The sequence below is a fragment of the Podarcis cretensis genome (assembly GCF_951804945.1).
Source record: "Podarcis cretensis genome assembly, chromosome: 16".
Classification (NCBI taxonomy): domain Eukaryota; kingdom Metazoa; phylum Chordata; class Lepidosauria; order Squamata; family Lacertidae; genus Podarcis; species Podarcis cretensis.
The window spans coordinates 16,240,428-16,264,714 of NC_137186.1; the positions used below are offsets into that span (position 1 = coordinate 16,240,428).

The following is a 24,287-nucleotide window of genomic DNA, read 5'->3' on the forward strand; positions in this document are numbered from 1 at the left end:
TTGTAACCACGTTTTAAGTGGGGAGGGAAGGAAAAGCACTCAAGGGACAAGGGACACGCGTGGGGTGGGTGGAGAAGGATGCTGTTAATAATGCAGAAGAGGGGTATAAGGGGAGAAGGCTCCTCTCCTCTCCCGCTTTGCTCCTTTAAAGCAAGCAGGCTCTCTGTCCCTCTCTCCTCCCCACTCAGCGGCTCTTCTCCCGCTTTGTTGTTTCAAAGCAAGACACGGAGGAGGGAAGGAAGGGGAACCATGGATCCTCTGCTCACGACTGCAGCAGATCCCCCCGCCATTCGTAGGCATTCGCTCCATAACACGCACAGACATTTCCCCTTACTTTCTAGGAGGAAAAAAGTGAGTGTTATGGTGCAAAAAATACGGTAATTTTTTTTCTGGACAGGTGGGACTGTTCATTGGGTATGGCTGAGCCTTGCTTGGGACATGGCAAAGGAGGGGTTATGACGGGAGTTCCATATAGATATGTGTGCGCACCCACACCCACACCCTCCCTTACATATATATTTATATATCTAAGGCTCCCCCCCTCCCCAGCCAGAACTCAATGAAACTCAGTTCTGGCACCTCTCAGGCGAGCACCATTGCCATAATAAGAAAACAAGAGAGGTGTTCATGGTGAGTTCCGGCACCTCTTTTTATAGTAAAACAGCACTGTATATATCTATGTTTCTGTATCGGTTTGGGTTGTGTGCGAAGTGTGACTTGCAGTCGCTGTGAACCCAGCTAGGGATTGTGATGCAGGTGGGTTGGAAATTGGGAACCCAAAAGTGGGGAAGAGTCAGTTTACAGGGTCAGCAATGGGACTTTAAAAAAGGAAAACCAGCACAGTGGCTGATTACTTTACCTTTTCTCCTCTCTTCCTCTCCCCCACCCCCCTTCCTGCTCCACTCCAGGCTGAGCTTTCTACAATGCGCACTCCAGACTGAACGCAGAACGGATTCGGAGGGAGCCCATCGAGGGAAGGAAGGACCAAGCTTCCGACTGCGGCAGATACGGACGGGTTGTTGGCCCCCGGGAGCATCCTGCCCGTGCCCGTGCCCCGCCCCCCACCCCACCCTCGTTCTGAGGGCGATTCTGCTGCCCCTGTCCATGAGAGGATGAATATGCTGTAGGCAGGGCTGCTTCCGAGTTGCCTTGGCTCTTGGGGAGGGGGGGACAGGGGAGCCCCAAGGACCTTCACGGAAGACGTGCATCGTGGCCCCTTCCTCCGCGAGAGCCCCTGCGGCTCTTTGAGGAGGAGCAAGAGGAGGTTCTCTCTGCCCGGCCAGGTTGTGGCCTGTTCTGCCTGCAGGAGGCGCCGGTCAGTCTCATGTGGATCTGAAGGTGTGCAGCAGGAGGGGGGGCGCCACTCGCCTCGAGGTGTGCAGAGCGGGGTGGCCATGGCGAAAGCGTTGCGCCTGCTGCCCTTGGCGTTGCTGGTGGCCTCGGCGCTGGGCCCCGGGGCAGGCGGCGCGGCCTTGGAGTTTGGGGGCGCAACAGGCCAGTGGGCTCGCTACGCCCGGTGGGATGCCAGCTCCTCGGGGGAGCTGAGCTTCAGCCTCAAGACCAATGTCTCGCGGGCCCTGGTGCTGTACCTGGACGACGGCGGGAACTGCGACTTCTTGGAGCTGCTGATCCTGGAGGGGCGCTTCCGCCTGCGCTTCACGATCTCCTGCGCCGAGCCGGCCAGCCTGCACCTGGAGACGCCCGTCAACGACGACCGCTGGCACATGCTGCTGCTGACGCGCAACTACCGCGAGACCATGCTCGTGGTCGACGGAGAGGCCCGCGTGGCCGAGGTCAAGTCCAAGCGGCGCGACATGACGGTGGAGAGCGACCTCTTCGTGGGGGGCATCCCGCCGGACGTCCGGCTCTCGGCCCTCACCCTCAGCACCGTCAAGTACGAGATGCCCTTCCGCGGCATGGTGGCCAACCTCAAAGTGGGCGACACGCCCCCCGCCCTCCTGGGCAGCCAGGGCATCCGCAGTGACACGGAATACCTGTGCACCAAGCAGAACCCCTGCGTCAACGGAGGGATCTGCACCGTGGTCAACAGCGAGGTCCAGTGCGACTGCAGCCTGACTGGATTCCAGGGCAAATTCTGCAGTGAAGGTAAGAGGCTGACGGGGAGCTGGGAGCTGCGGGTTCCTGTGGGACCAGGCCAGCGTTTACAAATTGCCAGGCACATTTTGCACCTGGCTGTTGACCACTTGCAACCAAGTGGTGATGGCTGAGCACCAGGATACTTGAAGTCTCCACCATCTTGCGGTGCATGCCTGGGGATCCTTGGATCTTGACTGCTTTCACATACCCTGTAGAATTCAATCCGTTATAGTTCATCTGCATCATCAGAACCAATTTCAGGAATCAAATAGTTGTACAGTCGTACCTCGGAGGTCGAACACATTGTGAGTTGAATGTTTTGGCTCCCAAACGCTGCAAACCCAGGAGTGTTCCGGTTTGCAAACGTTCTTTGGAACCCGAACATCTGACATGGGTTCCGCGGCTTCAGATTGGCTGCAGGAGCTTCCTGCAGCCAATCAGAAGCTGTGCCTTGGTTTCTGAACGTTTTGGAAGTTGAATGAACTTCCAGAACGGATTCCATTCAACTTCCGAGGTACGACTGCATTGAAAAATAGGACTTTCAAGCCTTCTGGCCCCAAAATGGCAACTAGGCATTCCATTTTGGCGACTGTAACCCTGGTTTAAGGAGCCATTTGGCACCAACTTATATATCTGAGTTTCTAACACTGCATGGGGCTTGCGAGTGGGGAGTGTGAATGCTTCCGTGGCCTGTACAGCACCTGGCACATCAGGGAGAGTGTCGCATGGTGGAAGGGGTCCTAATAGTCGATTCAGGCAAAGGAAACAGTAGTCTTGTGAGCCAAATGCAATCTGGTCCTCTCTCTGCATTGCAGAAAATTGATGACCCTTTGAGTCCCTTCCAGTTCTATAGTTTTAGGATCCTCCTCTATCTTTTCCGTAATAAGGAGGAAGGGATACAGGGCCATCCTGCAGGGCTGTTGTAATGATGGCTAAAAGTAAAGTATGTGAACAGTTTGAGGATTTAAGAAAATCTCTGTATCTTATTAGTAGATCATCATTTTGTTGAGCCCCTTTGTGATGATGAGAATAGTAAATAAATGAAAGATGGTGGTGATTTGTTAACTCTCAGATATGTTGAGGTCTGCTGGTGGTCTCTGTGAAGGGCGAGGGTGGGGGTCCCTTCTAGTATCCTTAAGTTTTGCCTCCACTTCTTTCTGTATTTTATTCCGTTCTGTTCATGTTCTTCCTTTCTCCCAGTGCAGGACCCCAGGCAGCTGACAGCATAAATTAAAACACATATGAGAAACACACAATAAATGTAAATATGAAAAACAAGCAACTCCATTAAAACAGCACTGAAAACACTCAAAATAATTTAAATGCGTACACACACAGACACACACAGACACACACACACACACACACACACAGTACAATAAAATCTGTTCCCACCTCAGAATACCAGAGAAAGTCTATGTTGGCATGAGAAAGGAAAGCAGAGCAGGGGCTAGGCTAGCCTCCCATGGGAGGGAGTTCCACAGTCTAGGAGCAGCCCCTGAGAAGGCCCTCTTGTGTGTCCTCCCCAAATGTGCCTGTGAGGGTGGCTGGCTGAGAGAAAGGCCTCCCCAGAAAATCTCAGAGCCCAGCCAGGGATATAACTATCCTTCAGATAGTCTGACCCCCCAACCTGTATAGGGCTTTGTAGGTCATAACCAGCACTTTGCATTGTGCCTGGAAATGGACCAATGGAGCTGCTGTAAAAAGGCGTTTCTGTTCTCCCTGTAGCTGGCTCTGGTTAGCAATCTGGCTGCAGCACTTTGGACCCCCTGAAATTTCCAAACGCTTTCCAAAGGCAGTCCCATGTAGAGAGCATTACAGTAATCTGAATGGGATGTAACTAAGGCATGTATCACCATGGCCAGATCAGATATCTCCATGATCTACCTTCTTCCCTTGCTGAGCCTTTTTTCGGTAAAAACTGAGGTGTCAATTTATCTTGATAAATTGTAAAATACCTCTCCTAACCCCTCTCCTCTTCCTGTGCTCCCTCCCCCCTTCTCTACTGAATACATGAACTTTTAAAAAAGCTAATAAAATATAAAAAATACATAATAAAAATCAAAATGCATACCGTTTTATAGATAATGTTTATTTGAGCTTCAAAGAATTAAAAATTCAGACTGCTGCCAAGGGCACCAGTCACAAAATGGCTGCTATGGGGTGCGAAGCGCAGCTTAGAATTAGAGAACATGGCCATTTGCCCCTCACCCACCATTACCTTGTGGGTCTGTGCAATATTCTGCAGGTCTTGTTTGTGGGTCACGCTGTATTTCCCCCTCTGTCCCTTTCACACTTTCTGCTTAGGATAGCCATGCTACTTTTTGAAAAGCCCGCTTTTAATTGGCCACTTTCCTTTTGCAGGAAAATAAGAGAGCTGTGGGACCTCAGTCCGTAACTTGGCCCTGGTTTGGTTTTGGGCTCCACACCCTTTCATTGATGGGAATGTTTGGCTGTTGTTTGCAGGGGTGCAGGAGAACATGCTCAGGTATCAACCTCGGGCAGCTGTTGGGACCGCAGGACAGCCTGCTGCTGACACAGGCCCTGGGTCCAAGCATTCTTAAGCAGCGCTGGCTGGCTGGGTCCAGCGGCCATCTTGATTTCCCATGAAACTCCTGGCAGAGCATCCTGCCTTGTGGGAAATTAAATCTCAGCACGCTGCTCCCTGCAGCCACCAGGGCCCCCCCTTTGCCTGGGACCAGACCTTCCTTGGACTCCTTCCCTCCTGAATTGAGGCTTCCCAGACCCCATAGGCCTGTGCTGGGGGTTGCCAGGCCTCCAGGGCTGACCTGAAGTCTTCAGGTTCACCTGAGCTCCACCCCCCTGTGTCGCATGGGGAGGACTTGAATCTCCAGGTTGGCTCAGGGTGCCCTGAGCAGGTGAGAAAGAATGATTTGGAAATAACCCCTTGAGCTAAGGTTTCTGTCTCTGTTTCCAACCATTTGCTAGACTTTGTGTTTTTATGTGAATGACCTGCTGTCAGAGTCTGTGGTTTCTGACAGCACTGGGGTCTTGCCCTCTAGGGCATCACCAGGGGCTGTCCCATGGTCTTGGGTCTGGGGTGCAACTGACCTGACAACCCAACTGCCCTTCTTCAGTGACAAAATAGCTTTCTGGGGTCTCCTGGGCTCTGCACCTGCCCGGCATGATTCTCAGTCCCCAGCCATCCAGCAATGGCCTTTGAGTCCCACTTCAACCATTGATTAAGGTTGATTTGATTCCCCTCTCCCTTGTTCCTGATACAGATCTTCACTCACCCCTTCTTCCCTAGCCAGGGGGCGGGGAGCCATTTTGCCATTTGCTCCAGGTGCCAACATGTCTTGGGCCAGCCCTGCTTGTGCGTCAGAGGAAACCTGGTCCCCAGCTATTGCAATTTATCCAGCTATTACTTATCTGTTTATGGCCCTGCCTGCTGCTCTGGCGAGCAGCCAGGATGGGCTGCCGAGGGAGCCAATTCTGGGGCAGCTGATCTGGAAGGATGGAAAGTCCAGGGGGGCCCTCCCCTCCCTGGGCAGACTCCAGTGCTGGAGCCCCTTACAAAAAAGTGGGGGGGGGGGAGAGGTCCTGCATCTGGAAGCTGTTCCCCTTCGGGGTGAGGGGCCCTGATTCCTGATTCCTGTGGCTATTCCGTGCTGCATTCTGTGCATGCCCAAAAGCAATCCTTTCTGTATTATTGCTGGGGGCTGAGGTCATTTCCCCTCCTGTGCAGGTAGGCAAGGAAGGCAAGTGGGCTCCCTTCCTTTCTTCCTCCCCGACTCAGTGATTTGGGGCCTTTTGTCCTCCCCCAGAGCTGAGAGGCACCTCCCTATCTCAGTGGTGGCAGAGCACTTGCTTGGCATGCAGAAGGCACCTGGATCAATCCCTGGTGAGGTCTGGGGTGGAATGTGAGAGCACCCCACTGAAGGTTAAGAGCAGACGGTGCTGGATCCGGTTTAGTGAAGTTAGGGAGGCCACTGTCCCACTTTAAAGAAGGCAGTCCTCTGTTTGAAGGGCTACCCAGTCCAAATCTAGTTTAGAGATAAAAAAAAAAAAACCCCAGAAAAGGGGAGAGCGTAGGTTGGGGGGACAGGACTTGAAGCTGCCCATTCTACACTCAGCAGCATCAAGACAGCAGAGTGAGCAGGAAAGATCCCAAGTCACCTGGTTATTGTCTTGCTCCCCACTATGAGGATATGTATTGTCCTTCAATTTAAATTATAGTAATTATTTCTAAATGTGCATGTAAATTACTTGTATATTAGCATATGTACTACTTTTTTTTTGCAAATCTGTGCCCTTGTTTTTTGTTTAAGTTTCTGGCAATGAGTAATAGGACACCCTGAGAGAAATCCGTCTCATAATTGAATAAAAAAGCGGGAAACCCTTTTGCACCTTCGCCTTGCGAACATGGCCTCTTACCCTGTGGCAGGCTGTGGGAAGAGTGGTGCATGTGGTATGTTCAGCCCATCTTGTAAGCGAGGCCCACTGGGCAGGGTCAGGGAGGGTTCGGGACTCAGTTTCCCCTTCGTTCCCTTTGGGGCACCCTGAAGGAACTTAAACGGGACACTGCGCTCAGAGGTGAACTTCCTGGGGGGGGGGGATTCCATTCAGAGGGCAGGTTCGGGTTGGGAGTGGGCTGGACTGTCTTCCTGCTTAAGGCCCAAGTGATCACAGCTAATTGCACTGGTCAACAACAAATTTGTTGTCTGCGTTTTTTCAGCTGATTTAGGACGAATCTGATGCGCTGAATCAAAAAATCACATTGGTTTTGCTCAATCAGGTCAAGTTTTTGAGTTATGGCCACATGTCGTTTTTTTACGTTTTTGTTCACATGTATGCTTGTGTGGAGCATTTTAGAAGAAGTTGGTGGGGGTAAAATGCCATGTCGAATAATTGTTTTGATTGGAAATGATTATTTTAATGACAAGAAGTATTCAGGTCCGATAGTTCTGGGTGATTATGTCGAAAAGGGATCAGTTTGAAGTCATAAAACCTCAAAATCTTCCATAAATTGGTGCGGCAAAGCATAAAGTTATTTTGGTATTAAACTTGGTGGCCAGGATAAAGCTTGGGCGCCACACATGGTGTGCAAGGCATGCACTGAGACTCTACGTGGATGGACCAATGGCAAGAGGAGTCTGAACTTTGGAATTCCCATGGTTTGGAGGGAGCCGACAAACCATGTCACTGACTGCTACTTCTGCACTGTTGATGTGACTGGGATCAACAGAAAGAACCGGAGCAGCCTCAAGTATCCTGATCTTCAATCAGCACGTCGTCCTGTAGCTCATTGTGATGAAATTCCAGTTCCTATCTTCGGAGAACTTCCTGACATTAGTGACGGAGATGCCTCCAGTGTTGAAGGACATGAAGAAGAAGAAGAAGTGGTTCTTGAAGATGATGCTCCACATCCATTTTCCCAAAAGGAGTTGATTGATCTAGTTCACGACCTCAGCTTGTCAAAGGACTCTGCCAAACTGTTGGCATCCAGATTGAAGGAAGAAAACCTCCTCTCTGACAGTGCTCGCATCAGCTTCTTCTGCAACATGCCTCAAGAGTACCTCCGTTTTTTCTCGGAAGAGAAGGACTTGGTGTACTGTGCAGATATTGCGCAGCTTCTGCTCAAGCTTGGAGTGCCACAGTACGAACCCAAAGATTGGAGATTGTTCATTGACAGCAGCAAGCGATCACTGAAATGTGTTCTGCTACACAACGGCAACCAGTTTGCCTCTATACCCCTGGTTCACTCGACTACACTGAAGGAGAACTATGAAGCGGTGAAGTATGTGCTGGAGAAAATTGGTTATGATCAGCATAAGCGGTTTATTTGTGTTGACCTGAAGATGGTGAACTTTTTGTTGGGACAACAGTCTGGCTTCACCAAGTACCCATATTTTCTGTGCATGTGGGATAGTAGGGACCGTGCTCAGCATTACACGAAGAAGGACTGGCCTGTGCGGGAGGAATTGGTGCCTTGCAGAAAAAGGAATGTCATCAACGACCCTCTCGTGGAAAGAGACAGAATACTCTTCCCACCGCTGCACATCAAGCTCGGCTTAATCAAGCAGTTCACCGAGGCTCTGGACAAGGATGGTGACTGCTTCACTTACTTGTGCCAGGCTTTTCCAGGATTGACCATGGAGAAGTTGAAAGCTGGCATCTTTGACGGTCCTCAGATCTGTCAGCTCATCAGAGATCCAGAGTTCGGAAACTCAATGAACAAAGTGGAACTGGAAGCGTGGGAGGCATTTGTTCTGGTAGTGAAGAACTTTCTTGGCAACAATAAGACCTTTCCAATGGTGAGAGCTCTTTGACAGTGGAACAGACTCCCCTGGAAGGTGTTGGACTCTCCTCCATTGGAGGTTTTTAAACAGAAGTTAGATGGCCATCTCTCAGGGATTCTTTAACTGTGACTCTTGCATTGCAGGGGTTGGTTTGGACGACCCTTAGGGTTACCTTCCAATTCTATGATCAGTGCTGCTTGAAGTTGGTTCTGGCTCCGTTATTCCTTCTGTCCTTCCCCCCGCCCTTTTCTCTCATTTGCTGATATTATATTGCTGCTGTTTTCTTATCTTCGTTTTAGTGTTTCCTTGGTGCTTTTAAAATGCAGTTTTATTTGCCATGTTTTAAATTATGGCCTTTTGCCACCTTTAAGGTCCCACTAGGGAAGAGTATGAATATTTTAATAAAAGTAGAACAACATTTTTTGCTGTTCCCAGGTAGGCTTCATGAGCAGGAAATTTCTTGAGCCTCTTTGGGACTCAAGAACCCTTCTCTCTGCATTTTTGCTTAGACAAGACTACCTAGACATGTGGAATGCTGACATGTGCTTTGATCTGCTTTTGGTGTCTGGCTGATGTTAACTAAGGTACTGGTGGACTCCGTAAGCTGGAGGTTTTTAAACAGAGGTTCGACAGCCATCTGCCAGGGATTCTTTAGCATTGCAGGGAGTAGGACTAGATGATTCTTTGGGTCCCTTCCAATCCTGCGATGCTGATTCTATGACTATAGGGAACATATAGCGGTTTGTTCTTCCCTCTCCATATTATCCTCACAACAACCTTGTGAGGTAGGTCAAGCTGAGGGTATGTGACTGGCTCAAGGTGACTTTAGTGGTCAAGGCGGGATTTGAGCCCTGATTTCTCTGCTCTTAGTCTGACACCTCACCCACTATGCCACAAGTGTCTCCAGTCCATATGAGCAACTTGCCAAGTAGGTCTTTTGTGACTCCCCCCACCCTTCCGCTATCTCCTCCTCATGCCCCCCATCCCATGCCATGTGGCAAACAGGGGAGGATGTTTCAGAAGCTACTGGGCCTGCCTCCGAGGGCTCCTTCGGCCTGTCTCTCTCCTGTTTTTCCAAGTGGCAGCCGGATGCTCCCCTGGCACTGCCTATATTTAAACCAACAGCCTTGGGTCAGGTCATTTGCATCCTTGCCCACAAAGAAGCCTTCGTCAAGGACGGGTGTGTAGGCGTCATGCTCTAGTAAGATAGCTAGGAGGGTGTCAGGGGGGCGCTCCTCTCTTGCTAGTTGGGGGCCCCATTGCTTCATCCCAGCATCTTGTGACATACTGAGGTGTGAACGGGGTTCCCGTAAAGGATGAACAAGCCAGAAATTCTGCTGGGTTGCCTGCTTATCCGAATCCCTCCCCATGTAATACAATAATTCAGCATGTGGAAAGAAGGGGTGGGAGCTGCAGCAATCCAACCTGTCCATGGGCCTTTCCAAGCCACTTTCTAAAAATGGGGGGAAACTGCATTGTTTAAAAACACTTGAGAGTCTCAGGGTGACCTTGGGTTGGCCACTGATTTGGCTTTACCTACTTTAAAGGGTTGTTGTGAGATAACGTGTGTGTGTGTGTGTGTGTGTGTGTGTGTGTGTGTGTGTGTTTTCCTGGCAGGGTGTGGGGAACAAAACCATGTTTGCTGCTTTGAGCTCCTGAGAGGAAAGGTGGGATAGGAATCAAACAAATAAACCTGAGCCTTTTGCCCCTTTTCTCAAGCATCTTGAGAACCGGGTCAGGTATTTCCTGACCTGGGCTCCATCAGTTCAGGCCAACTCAGCTTCAGCACCTGCTTGTGTGCCCCTCCCTCCCTCTGTTTCTCTTTCTCCCTCTTTGTGTTTTTGCACCAGTCTCTCTCTCCCTCCCTCCCCCTGCCCATGGGCAAGGCCTGAGCAGTGCCCACCTGCCTTCCCCCTCCCATTAGCTGCATCCTCTGTGATGGGTGCTGCTTTGGGGCTGAGCTGTTTCCATCATTGCAGAGGGCGCACTGGGGCCAGGCAGCCTGGCTGTTCCCTGCAAGGTCAGCCCAAGGTCGCCTGCCAAGTAGGCTGCCAGAAGAGGGAATGTGCATGGGGTGGGGAGATAACCCTTCCTCCTCATCCCTCTTCTTCATCTTCTTCCTCCTGCTTCTGTTCCCCTTCCCTTTCCTGTGGATCATCTCCTTGGGCACGGCTCCAGACTCTTCCTTGCTGCTACTGTGCCCGTCGGGCACCACCAGTTGGCATCAGGAGGGCTCCCCTGGCATGTGCTGAAAAGTTTGGCTGTGTTCAGAGCCAGTTCAGAACTGTTTCTGAAAGGGAGAGGGCAGAACACACAGCCTCTGTGCTTGGGGTGGTAGTGGTGGTGGTTGTTACACGCACAAACACACACTCATTCAGTCAGTCCAGGCCTTGCACACTGGGACATAGGAGGGTCCCTTGTCAGACCATCTTGCTCTGTATTGTCTACATACGTCGACTGGCAGCCGTTTCTCAGTTTCAGACTGGTCTTTCTCAGCACCATCTGGAGATACGACCATGGGATGCTGCCTTATAGTGAGTCTGGCCATTGGGTCCATCCAGCTCGCTATTGTCTAGACCAGCGGTTCTCAACCTGTGGGTGCCCAGATGTTGTTGGACTACAACTCCCATCATCCCTGACCACTGATCATGCTGGCTGGGAATGATGGGAGTTGTAGTCCAACAACATCTGGGGACCCACAGGTTGAGAAACACTGGTCTAGACTGATTGGCAGTGGCTGTCCAGGATTTCAGACAAAGCGATCTCCCAGCTCTACCTGGAGACGCTGTTAGAACTGAAATTGGAACTTTCTGCATGTAAAACTGGTGTCCTTCCCCATGCGAGGATAGAACCTGGGAGGATCTTCTGCATCTGTGTGTGTGTGTGTGTGCATCTGCCCATGAACCAGGGTGGCCTTTGGAAGCTGCCCTCTCAAAGGGGCCACGTGGCATCCCTATGTCTTCTCTGATTGCCCCCGAGGTGTGACTGGGGCATTGTCTGTGCTGGGGGGACGACGACTCTGCGGTGGAACTGAGGAGGGAAGGCCCAAAGTCTGCCACGCAGGAAAGGTCTAATTCTGCACCAGGAAAAAATTGTGCAAAATAAAGGCAGTTGTGCATTCCCACCGAGACTTTGGGCTCTTCCACACCAGGCATTTAAGTTGGGGGAAATGCCATGGTTCATGGAGGAGTGGGCTATTGATGGCTACTAGCCATGATGGCTATACTGTGCCTCCACAGCTTGAGGCAGCCATGCTTCTAATGCCATTTGTGGAAATCACAGGAGGCAAAAGGGCTCTTGTGCTCTTACTGGCTTCCCATTGGGGCATCTGGTTGCCCACTGTGAGAACAGGATGCTGGAGTAGATGGGGTCCATTGGCTTGATCCAGCAAGGCTCTTCTGATGTTCTTTTGCTTCATTGTTGTGGCTCATCCAGATGACTGACATTTCCCTTTGGCTTTTCCACCATTCCAACCTGCAGAAAATCGGGTCGTCCCCCCCCCCCCCGTAAGCCTGCAAGTCAGAATGGCTCTCTGGGCAATTTGCTCTTCTTTCCAAAGAGGTTCAGACTTGTCCTGTGACGTCTGGGGCAGGTGGACCTGTTGTTGTTCTTTGGGACGCCTTTGCTGCGTCTTCTCCTCTGGGCATCATTTTCTGTTTCCTTCTTTTAGTCAATCTTTTAATTAGTGCTGAACACTTTCTAGGCTATATTTTATATCTCCGCGCAATGGTGTTTAAATGAAAGCGTGTGACAGCGCTAATTAAAGAAAGGCTATCTGAAAAACCAAAACGATGTTGCTTTAGAAATCTGTTCCGTTTGTTTTTCGGTGAATTTAAAAGCAGACTGGCGGTTGTATCCAGCATTACTCCTACTCAGAGTAGACCCACTGAAATGAATTAACATGACTAAGACAGGTCCATTGATTTCAGTGGGCCTATTTTAAGCATAATCTAGTTGAACCATGCACGGAGAAAGGGGGCAGAGAAAAGCTTTCCTCCCTCTCTCATAACACTGGAACTTGTGGACTTTCAACAAAGCTGAATGTTGGAAGATTCAGGAGAGGGGGCAAAAGAACATCCTTCTTCACACAGTGTATGGATAAACTATGGAACTCCCTTCCACAAGAGGCACCAACTTGGATGGCTATAAAAGAGGATGAGGCAAATTCGTGCAGAGGGAGTGGAGGGCTACTGATGGCTACTAACTCTGGTGGCTATGCTTGACCACAGTTGGAGGCAGCTATGCTTCTGAATACCAGTTTCTGGAAACGGCAGTGGGGGAGGGGCCTCGTGCACTTGGGTCCTGCTAGTGGGTTTCCTGCAGGCATCTGGTTGGCCACTGGGAGAACAGGATGCTGGACTAGTTGGGCCATTGGCCTGATCCAGCAGACCCTTATGTTTTTATGAATCACTTGATTATAACAAAAACCCAACCACTGAGTAGTGTCCCTCTCCTCCAAACAGGGTAAGCAGAACCCACCACATCTAGAAAGAAAGGGAAGCTTAACCCAGGCTTGGATCCAGGCCTCCAAGCATCCTGCTTCTAACTGTGGCTGCTCTTGATGTCCCAGCTGGGGAGGGAGGCAGGCCCTTTCTCTGGTTCCCTGCCCCTGCCTGCCCCTTGCTGAGTCTCTGCCTGGGCCTGACGCATGAGCCTGTTGTTGGGTGGGTGGGTATATTTTTCTGCAGATGGCAAGAGCTCAGAATTTTCACCCAGATCTGTGCTAATTACTGCCACATTGTTTGTTGTCTTGCATTCATTATTTACATTCATTATTTTAGGGGTTTATTTTGTCACCAGTGTAGCGTAGGGGTTGGGGAGGGGTGGAGTTTCCTCTCCGCCTCTTTGAGTTTCCTTTTGCTGATTTTGGAATTCCACCCCCCATCCCCCACCTCTGGTGGAAATGCCAGTACTGCCATTCTGGTGCAATCTGCTGCTTCCCCAAAGCTGGTGGCAGGGTATGGCCCCTTTTCCATGCAAGTGCCACCTGGGTGGAGTGAAACTTCTTGCCCATCTCTCAAAGTGCCCCATCCATCAGCTGTCCTAGTGCTCTGCATATGCGCAGAGACAGAACCAACAAGCTTGAGTCTCTTTCCACATCATAAAGCAGTTCCCAAGGTTTTAAGCTCTGGCACAGGAGTGGTTTAGCCTAGTCGCAGTTATCTATGTTTTGGTAACCACCAGATTAGACTACTGCCATTCATTGTAGACAGGGCTGCCTCTGAAGATGGTTTGGCAGCTGCAATTGCTAACTAGGACTCTGTGTCAGGATCATATCACGCTGGTGCTTCGCCACCTGTGTCGCCTTCTCTTCTGTTCCTGGGACCAGTTCAGAACACTAGCTTGGTCATTTAGGGCCTTTTATGGTTTGATAATTTGATGGAGGGGTTGGACTAGTTGACCCTGGGGTCCCACCCATGCCTGAAATTCTATGATTCTGTGATCACCTGTCTCTGCAGGTGCATGTCCTTGCTCTTAAGACGATGATGGAGAACCTGTGGCACTCCAAATTCATATTGGTCTTGGCAAAAAATCCATCCTGTTCACTGACCCTTGGAGCCTTGGTCAAAATGCTGTCCAATGGACATCCTTGTTACCCTAACCCTTTGTGACAGGGATGGGGCCCTCTGTAGGTTGTTGGACTCAAATATTGTTATGCAGGAGAGGACCATTGATGGCTACTAGCCATGATGGTTATGCTCTGCCACTGGTCAGAGGCAGAAATGTTACTGATGCCTGTTGCTGCAAATCGCAGGAGGAGCTCTGGTGCTTGGATCCTGCTTGCCAGTTTTCCACTGGCATCTGGGTGGCCACAAGGAGAACAGGATGTTGGACTGCATGGGCCCCCTTTGGCCTGATCTAGCAAACTGTTCTCTTGCCCTTATGTTCTTAAGCCTGTCCTCTTTGCTATGTAGCTAAGATGGTGGCTGATGCTGGACTAGGTGGGTCATTGGCCTCATCCAGCCAGCTCTTCTTAGGTTCTTATGATTCATGGAGTAGAGGGCTATTGGTGGATATTAGTCAGGATGGCTATTCTTCTCTGAATGTCAATAGCTGGAAAAACAAAGGAGGGGAGAAGGCTGTTGTGCTCAAACCTTGCTTACTGGTTTTCCAATGAAGCGTCTGGTTTGCCACTGTGAGGACAACAGGATGCTGGACTAGATGGGCCACTGGCCTGACCCAGCAACAGGGCTCCTCTTACATTCTTACGTCAGCCTCAGCCGGCATGCTGGGAGACCTAGGCATGCTGGGAGACCTAGTCCAGCAATATCTGGAGGGCCAGAGTTTTCCCATCCCTGCTGTGCAGGTCTTCATGAGAGGCCTTCTTCTCTCCCCTGGTTAACCTGGAAAAAGGGCCTTCTTCACTGTGGCTCCTGCTTGAGCAATGCTTTCCCCTTGACGCTCTCATGGTGGCAATGCCAGGCAAAGACCTTTGTTATCTGGCCAGACTTTATAATCTACACTGTTTTATCACTGTAAGGCTTATACATAAGAGAAAAAATACTTACGATGGCTGCTGTTTTTCCTCTGTAGCTCGTTTTTTTTTTTTTTTTTTTTTTGTATGCTTTTAAATGCTTTTAGCAATTGGACTTTGATTTATTGCAAACTGCCTTGGGGAAATCTATTTGATGGGTGGGATATCAACCCCCATAATAAATAATTAAAATCCATTGCAGGGCTGTGTGCTGTAGCTGAGTGGTGGAGCTCAGGCTTTGTATGCAGAATAGGAGCGACAGAGAGTAGGGGGCACAGCGGCTTGCAGGAGAGGGAAAAAAAGAGACCCGGACTGGTAGGGCAGTTGGTTGGAGGGTCTTGCCAGGCAAAGGGGGCTTCTCTGTTCCAGGATTCCCACCCCTTATAGGATCCAGCCAGATGCCTCCAGGAAGCCCACAAGGAGGCCATGAGCACAAGAGACCTCCAGCTGGGACTTGGGGCAGGGGGCTCGGGCAGAGCTCAGTAGTGGAGCCCGACCTCTGCATGCTGAAAGTCTTAGGTTCAATCCCTGATGGGAGAATGAGGAATATCTCTTGCCCAAGACCCTTCAGAGAACCATTGTCCATCGGTGTAGACAGTACTGAGCTTGATGACCAATAGCCTGACTCACTTGAAGACTGGTTCCTCAGTTCCTATGCCTCTTATCCTGAAAGTGGCTGCTATGACTAGTCAGCCATTGCTAGCTGTTGTCCTCTGTGAATTTGTTGGTTGGCTTCTTCATAAGAGAACTGTTTCATCTCCTTCTCTCAACAGCCTTCTGGGTATGCTTTTTGGACCTGGTGTCTCTTACCAGTGCATTGGGGGTGAGGCTTCCCTCCTCTCACCTAAACACGAGTCCTTTCTGCAGAATTCCAAGCAGGGAATTCAAAAACTCATCCTCTTTCTTTCTTTCTACTAATTATAGGCTGCCTTTCTTCACAAACTCGTCTCAAGGCAACAAATGCTAACAACAGAAGCAAAACATGCCAATAATACAACATTGTAGTAAAAACCCCTAAAATTCAGAAAATGCAAACAAAAATAAAAGCACAACAACACTTTAGAATATGACTTGGCTGGGTGGGATGCTTTGTGATTCTTTGATGAGGCTGAGGCTGGCGATTCCTCTGGAGCGAAGGAATGCAGCAAGATCTCTTTATCTCACAAGAAGTGAACAAATAGCAGTAAATGAGCATTCATGAACATTGACAAATAGTATATAGCTCAGTATTGCCTTCGCTGACTGGCAGCTGTGGCTCTCCAGGATTCCAGCCTGAGTCTAGGTCTACGTGAGATGCTGGCCTGTCGTTCTGTTGCTGCGTCTTTCCCTTGCTTGCTCCTGACTCTCTCTTTCTCCTTTTTCCTTCCCCAACTCTCTGCCTGCCTTGCTGGATCCCCACAGAAGAGCTAACGTTGGAAGGTGAGTAGAGGCGCCTTTCCTTGCCATTATGATACCTAATGCTCTGCTTGGAAAGGGATTTTGGGGTGGGGTGAGAAGGGGGATTGCTGTGTGTTGATCAGATGGTTGCTGTGAGATCCAAACAGTGCTTGTTTTGTGGCATTGGGGTGGGTACTGTTTGGCAATCCTGTTAGGATCTGATCTGTGCTCCATAAAGTGTAAAGGGCAGGGCTCTCCTTGTATGGGGTTGCTGGCTGGGGGTGTAGGGGAAGAGTTACACAGACCATTTTCCTTTTGTTCCTAGTATTTGGGAGGGGAGACCTGCTCTGAGGCAGCAGAGGCTTTTTCGTAGGTTGGGGGAGGCATCTGTGTGAAGGCATTTGGCAGAGCTGGGGTAGGAGAGCTGCTTTTCTTTGGGACATCCTGAGTCTACATGGTCTCATTTGCTCTTGATATGGAAGTTCCACTTAGGCGATTTCTATCCTTGAATTTCAAACGGCAACTGTGCGCACCCCAGCTGTTCTCCTCCTTGTTGGGTGTGTGCATTCAGCTTCCAGAAACATGGTACTCCTCTACCCTTTGATAACATTTCCAGCCCTTTCTGTTGTGTGCTAAGAAACTAAAGTGGGAGCTCTGGGAATGTCAGTCTCCAATCCCCCCACCTCTGATCTGCATTAGGTGTGCCAAAATCGGGGTGTGTTGCATTGCATCATGCTAAAAGAATGATTCCCATGCCCATCTGCAACTCAGCCTGTAACTTAGTTAAAGCGGGCTGTTTTGGACCACAACTCCCATCAGCACCAAGCAGCACAGCTAGCTGTATGACGCTGGGAGCATGGCTGCGTTGTCTGCAAGGCTTGATGGGAATTGCAGTCCAAAGCAGCTGGAATGGCAGCAGGTTGGGGGGGGGGAAGGTTGGCTTAAGCTCATGCAACTGAAGCACCTGGATCCATTGTTTCTCCCCCCCACCTGCCTCCTCTCCCCCTTGTCTCCTCTTTGTCAAATTTGCAAGTTCCTTGTGGGACAGGGACAGGTACTCTCTGAAAACACCATGGACACTTATGATGCTCCATACAACATTTGCAACCAGAGGCCGTGGGCTGGGCTGACAAGTGCAGAAATATGCCCTCTACTCCAGCTGGGGCAAACCCTCCTTGTGATGTTCATATTTAATTTCCAACTCCATAGAACAGGGACAGGGGAACATCTGTGGGGCCCTCCAGGCATTGTTGGATTCCAGCTCCCACAGTCCCCAGCCAACCTAGCTGATGGCCATTGATGATGGGATAGGTTAGTCCAATGGTATCAGGAGACCTACTGGGTTCCCCCTGTTGGAGACAGAGGTTTGGAAGAGAGATTCTTACTCTCCCATAGTAGGTTTAGCACAATGACGATTGCTCCAAGCCCATTAAAACTTGTTTGATTTACATCTGCCCTCATCCACCTTTAAACAAATGTTCCTTACAAAAATACTTTGGCAGGAATAAGTCACAGAGACTCAGCTTTGCAAATAAATGAAGATTTTACTCACAGAGTTTCAGAAATTACAGCAGATAAGTCTCTGCTGTTGGCAGTGAAATAAAGAATAAAAAAGTTCTCAAATGACTTTAAAAGAAAGAACTTGGTTTCCTTATAAGAGAATCACACAGTCTTTGTAAAAATCTCATTTTAGAAAGATTTTCTATTCATGTGGTTTCCTTTGCACTTGGGAGCCATGCTTGGCTGCAGTTTCTTGTAGGAAGCAGAGAAAGAGGGAGGAAGCAAATGCTGCTATAAGCCTGCTAAATCCCATCCATGGTAACTTGAGCTCAGGACACAGGTAACTCTTTCATGCACACACGTGAGCCAGTAACTATATCACATCGCCCCCATAACCCCTGACAATCAAGAAAGTGACTGGCTCTCTTTCCTATACCAATAATTTAGGAACTTTCACAACTGTAACTTAGCCAGGTTTTACTGCCTGTGTACCTTTTTTCTGAATGCTGCCTGGGAAAGCATATGAATCTGACATTTGGAGAGTTTGTTAGTGAACCATTTTTAACTTACCAAATGTGTGGTCTCTTTCTATTATAAGGGAAGAGGGAAGTTTTGGAACTCACAAGGGTGACCAAGAAGATCAAAGGTCTGGAAACCAAGCCTTATTAGGAATGGTTGAGGGAGTTGAGTATGTTTAGCTTGGAAAAGAGGTGGCTGAGAGGAGATATGCTAGTCATCTTCAAATATCTAAAGAAAGGGCTGTCACATGAAAGATGGAGCAAGCTTGTTTTCTCCTGTTCTGGAGGGTAGAACTTGAACGCACAGCTTTAAGTTGCAAGAAAGGAGATTCCAGCTAAACACCAGGAAGAACTTTTTGACAGTAAGAGCTGTTTGACAGTGGAGCAGACGCCCACAAGAAGTTGTAGACTCTTCTTCCTTAGAGGTTTTTAAGCAGAGACTGGATGGCCATCTCTCATGGATAATTTAGTTGAGAATCCTGTATTGCAAGGGGTTAGACTAGATGAGCCTGAGGTCCCTTCCAACTCCAGCATGGTGTAGTGGTTAAGAGCGGTGGACTCGTAATCTGGGGAACCAGGTTTGCTTCCCCGCTCCTCCACATGCAGCTGCTGGGTGACCTTGGACTAGTCACACTTCTCTGAAGTCTCTCAGCCTTACTCACCTCACAGAGTGTTTGTTGTGGGGGAGGAAGGGAAAGGAGATGGTTAGCCGCTTTGAGACTTCTTAGGGTAGTGATAAAGCGGGATATCAAATCCAAACTCTTCTTCTTCTTCTACTGTTTGATGAAGGGCATATTTTAAAGATCTAACACCATATATTTCCACGCTTTCCTTTGCTGCATATTTTGTGATTTTAAATCTCTGCTGGTGTTCTCTCACCAAAGAGTACTTGCCCCAAACCTGGATCTTGGCATCCAGGGAATTTTTCTTTTTGTGCCTGTTTTTTCCCTTGCCACCAACAAGATGCTCATGGGATCTGCACTAGCAGTGACTAACCAGGAAAGAGACAGTGAGGTCACAGTGGATGATTTGACAAAGATGCTGACCCATCTTTGTGTGAAAAAGGAGAATTCCATGTGGAGTCAGTACTCAGCATACTCTAAATAGCAGTTGTTGGGAATCACAAGTGGCAGGAGTGTTGCTGTTGTGCTGTGCTGGGCTTTCCACTGGGGCATCCGGTTGGTCACAGTGAGAACAGGAGATTTGACGAGATGGGTCTCCTTTGGCTGGATCCAGAAGTCAGGCTGTTCTGATGCATGTTCATTTGTAGCATTTGCCTTCCCACGAAGTTGTTGTGTTGGGCAACAGGGGACACAGGGGGTTCTGCCCCCCCCAAAAAAAGTTTCACTGTGGTTTGATTCAGAGTAGACTTGCATAGACTTGCACAGCATGTGTGGTTAATCTTAGACGTGGCATGCACCTTTTGGTTCCTATTGTATTTGCACGGTTGTCTCCAGAGTTGGGTGCTTGGAAGACATGATTTGGCCCCGTGGGGTCTCAGAGTAGGGTTCCTCAGGGTTTGATCTTATTCCCCATGCTGCCTGACATTTACATAAACCCACGGAGTGAGGAGCTTTGGAGTGTGCTGTCATCAATATGCTGTTGACATGCAGCTCTGCTTCTCCTTTGCAGCTCAAGCAGGTGTGGCGCTGAATGTGCTTGATCAGTGCCTGGTAATGGACAGGATGTGAGCCAACAAAGTGAAGCTCAGTCCAGATAAGATGGAGGCACTCTTAGTGGGTGGCCCCTCCGTACGGATGAGTGTGATGCATCCTGCTCTGGATTCCCCTTGATGGAGCAGGTGTGCGACACTCTCGGATCCAGCACTTTCACTGAAGGCACAAGTGGCTTCTGTGGCATGGAGGGCCTTCTGGCAGCTTCAGCTGGTAGCTCATTTGCAACCCTAGCTGGATGATAACCTTGCTTTGGTTGTCTGCATTAAGGTAGCATTCGGGTTAGATTACGGCAAGGCGTTGTTTCTGGGACTGTCCTTGAAGGTGGCTTGGAAACTTCGGCAAAATGTGGTGGCTAGATTGTTAACGAGGACAAGAAGGCATGGGCTAATTTCTTTCCAGAGCCATTTAGAAGCGCTGCTCTTGACCTCCAAAGCTGCCTCTTTTGTAACCCCCTGTTTGTGGGAGACTCCATGTGTGGTGCAAATGCTTTTGGGGTGATTCTTAGGGAAGGAGAGTTTGGGAGATTTGATATGTTCCCGCAAAAGAGAGTTTGTGCTTGGCTGCCAGTAAATTAAATTCACTCACTGTGGGCCAAACTAAATGTGTCAGGACCACAGGGGAGCAAGTCGGGGGGGGGGGGAGAGATATGAATCCTTTCCACCCTATAAGGGTCCCAAATAAAATTGCCCCCCTCCTTCTCTCCCTTCAAAGCTGCTATTTGCATCCAGAGGGAACCCTCCAATGGCACCGATGTGCAGGAAGACGTTCACATGAGCCTCAGGGCAGGAATTCCAAAAATAGCACCCAGGCTGGTTGATCCGGGCGCTGCTCACAGGGCTGCCTTCTGTTCTGAGAAATGGCACTTCCCACTTCTGACGCCGCCTGTACCAAAACAGACAAATCTCCTCCGTATCTCAGTCCGCCATTATTAGCATCACCACCACCACCTCCTCTCCCCTGGCCGAGAGCGGCTAGACAATCAGAAACCGATACAGTGCAATCCCACGCCATAAAGAGGCTCACCGCTCTGGCTAAATGACTCCCTGAGGAGTGCAGCTGGTCATCAGATCTAGCATTTGCCACATGGATAACTGGAAGGTTCGGTGATCATGGGAAGAAGTGAGAACCAGCAAGTCAGGTGCATTGCTCAAAAATCTGCAACAGCACACAGTGCCCCCTTTGTAGAGCAGTGCCCAGAAATCCTGCAGAAGCACACAGTGCTTGCTTGGTAGTGCAATGCCCAAACTTGGGCAGGCTCTCACTGGTCAAAGTGCTTGTCTGTCTGCTTCCTACCATGTCTTGGCTGTGCCAAGATTGTTCAAAAGGAAAGTTCTCAGTTGGGTTTTCTTTGCTCTGGTTCCTTTATTCTGTTCTGCCACATAATTTTTTCCTTGAAGCATGCTGGAGGGCAATTACACTTTCCTTCAGACCAGATTCTTTTTATCTGGCTGCATCACATGTGGGCAGCAGTGCTAAAGCAACGTAACTGCCACAGAGCCCACCACCTGCCAACTCCAAAAGAAGATGATGAAGACCAAGAAGATAATGATGATGATGAAGAAGCTGGGACTGTGTCGTCCCTTTTGTGAAGCTGAGATCTTAACCTAAGCCCTGCAGGGCTGAGGCTTGTTTTTCCTTGGAGGCAGAAAATGGGCCTGCTAATTTGAATGCAGCCCTTTTCTAATGTGCAAGTTGGAAGCCTTTATGCTCACTATGAGACAGATCAAGAGCCTCTTTTGCAGAAGCAATGGCACATTTGATGTAGAAGTGGTATGTTTTGGGGCAGGCGGGGGCGGGGGGACAGGACATAAGACACACTAGACGAGCAGAGGCACAGAGGTGTCAGGAAAGCCATCCCCAGGCAGATAAATGGTCTGTCTAACCCTGTTGCGCTGCAAATGTCAACCCATTTCAGAGTGGTTGCAAATCTGTAACATAGGCATGTCCAAAGCCTGTCATGGAACAATACCAGTGATGGACTTTGGGCTTTCAAATTTCAGCGGCGCCCTGTGCAGTGCCAAATTTTGGTACCCCCCAGCCTCTCGCCTTGCATTCTACATCACTGTTGCAGTGCCCACTGTGGCGGCTTCTCAGCTCAGTGCCCAGTGCGGGGAAACCAGTTGCACTCTCCTAAATTTGCCTCTGACAATTCCCTCTATTTCCAAAGTCCAGGTACCCAGAATGGTGCCAGTGAGGCACCCAAGTGCTGGAGGAAGCCAATGGTCTGCAGAAGTATGAACAAGAAAATAGAACAAAAGACCTAAGCTGGCAGAGGTGGGGGAGGACTCTGCAGAAATAGCACAAACAGAACAGAGCGTGTTCAATGGGCTCAGAATGTGTCTGGGGGACTGGGCAAGTCACCTGTACCTGCTGGAGTATCCAGCTGCTCTGTGAGTTGAAACCATGTGTTCACTCAGGGTGGGTCCCAGCTAGTTCCATAATCCCAATGGTCAAAGTGTTTATGAGGGGTTGGGGTCCCATAGGTTATCAGAAAGATGTAATAATTCCATTTTAATGCGTTTTCCCCTCCCCAACTGTATTCTAATGTGTGTTTTACCAGTTGATATTTTCAGTTCATTTTATGCAAGTTCATTCTAACCAACCGTGTGGCAGGCGCTTCTCATGCTCTTAATCTAAACCTGTCCACAGTCCAGAAGACTGCCATCTTCATTATAGTTGAAAATGATAGTTGCTTTTTTCACTGTTAGACCACAGGTAGGCTCATGTCATATTTCCACAAGTAATCAGTGTTGACTTTCTGTGTTCTGCTGATGTTTCCTCCCATATATTGACCTCAAATTCTTCACTTGAGACGGCACGGTCAGGGAGTTCCCTCTTTTCAGAACTTTATTAACTGCTAGAACTGCCTAGTAGATTCACTGCAAATTAACTCGGAGAGAGGATAAGCTTAATAACTTGGTTGCTTTGTTGAAACTATCTGAATAAAATAATACAAACTAGAGGCTGTAACCAATTCAGTTCTACTCAGGGCTTTTTTTCTGGGGGGACACAGGGTCATGCACACCCCTAAACATTTTGTGAATCTAAGCTTAGCCTCACTGGGGGCAGTATTTCAATATGAGTAGGAAAATGAGAGTATCCCCAAACTAAGGCTACCAGACATCCCCATTTCCCGAGGACAGTCCCCGGATTTACAAATCAGTCCCCATACAAAATCCATTGAAGTTGAAAAGTGTCCCAGGATTCATTGAAAAATATCTGGTAACCTTACCCTAAACGGTTTTTTAAAGAAAAAAAGCACTGGTTCTACTCAAGAGTTGGGCCATTGAAATTAATGAACCAAAGTTCATCATGTCCATCAGCGTCAATGGGTCTTCTGTGTAGATAGAATTGGCCACAATCCTAAATGCAGCAACACAAGACACTGAAACCAGCCAAAGAAAAGAAATTAAAATTGTAATAGATGACCTTAAGGAGTTGCACAAGTTTGAGAAGCCTTAGCAGGTGGGGGCAAGTTAACTCCCAGAGTGGTTTAGGGTTACTGCCTTCTAAGTGGGCTCCGCCCAAAACAAAACAAAAATCTCAAAGCCACACACACTTTCCTATCTTATGACATCTTATACTTCTGTTTGAACACAGAGAAGCTGGTAACACCTTTCTGTCCCTTTCCTGTTTTCGGGCCAATCAGGTCTCTGCCCCTCTCAGCCTCTCTTAATCCAAGGCAAAGAGGCTGCCTTGAAATGTTCTCTGGGCATGCTCAGAGCTTGCTTCCTTGAAAGCCACGCCCACTCCTCCATGCACATTCTTTCTCGCTGGCCCCGGGTGGGCGTGGTTGCTGGTTTGAGCAGCTGGGGTTATTTATTTATTCATTCATTCATAGAGAGCAAGGGTGGACACCAGTGTGTGAGTATATTTCTACAGTATCTATTTTTAACTTGATCATTTGCAGTTATTTTTGTGAACAGGGGAGGGGGGGAATTGGGAGAATAAACAGCGGGTGGCTTCTGTATTCGTTTCAAGCTTCAACACTTGTGTATTATTGGAACTGTAGGATATGTGTGTCTATGTTTGAGAGCAGGAGGGAGGTTTTGCCTTCCTGATTTTTTGTTTAGGTTTAAAAATACTGTAGGTGTCTTTGGTTGTTTTTCGAAGAACAGGATGCTGGCCTAAACGGGCCTTCTGCCTGATCCAGCAGGCCCCACTCCGGGGGTTATAAGATTCAGTATGCTGTTTATACAAAGAAAAAGTCAGACACTTCTCAGTGTTCAGTAGTTGCATGCTCTTCATAAAACTGCAGTGCTTAAGTGTCCACAGAAGCTTTGCAAGGGAGGGAGATGGGGAGAAAACTAGAACAACTTAGCTGCCCCCTGGCCCATGACCACTCATTGGCCTAGCAGCCCCATTGCTTTTAAGGGAATCC

General features: G+C 49.1%; 1 protein-coding gene across 23 annotated transcripts in view; it reads left to right on the plus strand.

Moving 5' to 3' along the window:
* Positions 1-922: 922 nt before the first annotated feature.
* The window catches only part of NRXN2 (neurexin 2), a 292,189-nt gene continuing 268,824 nt past the window's right edge, over positions 923-24,287 (plus strand). For 6 of the 23 annotated variants that reach the window (XM_079956311.1, XM_079956309.1, XM_079956315.1 and 3 more), the window contains exons 1-2: positions 937-2,106; positions 16,237-16,254. In XM_079956311.1, the coding sequence (XP_079812437.1) occupies positions 1,395-2,106; positions 16,237-16,254 (730 nt within the window). In that variant the 5' untranslated portion in view covers positions 937-1,394. Of the gene's footprint in view, positions 2,107-16,236; positions 16,255-24,287 lie in introns of all 23 variants that reach the window. The other 17 variants (XM_079956318.1, XM_079956323.1, XM_079956321.1 and 14 more) reach the window with 8 other exon arrangements.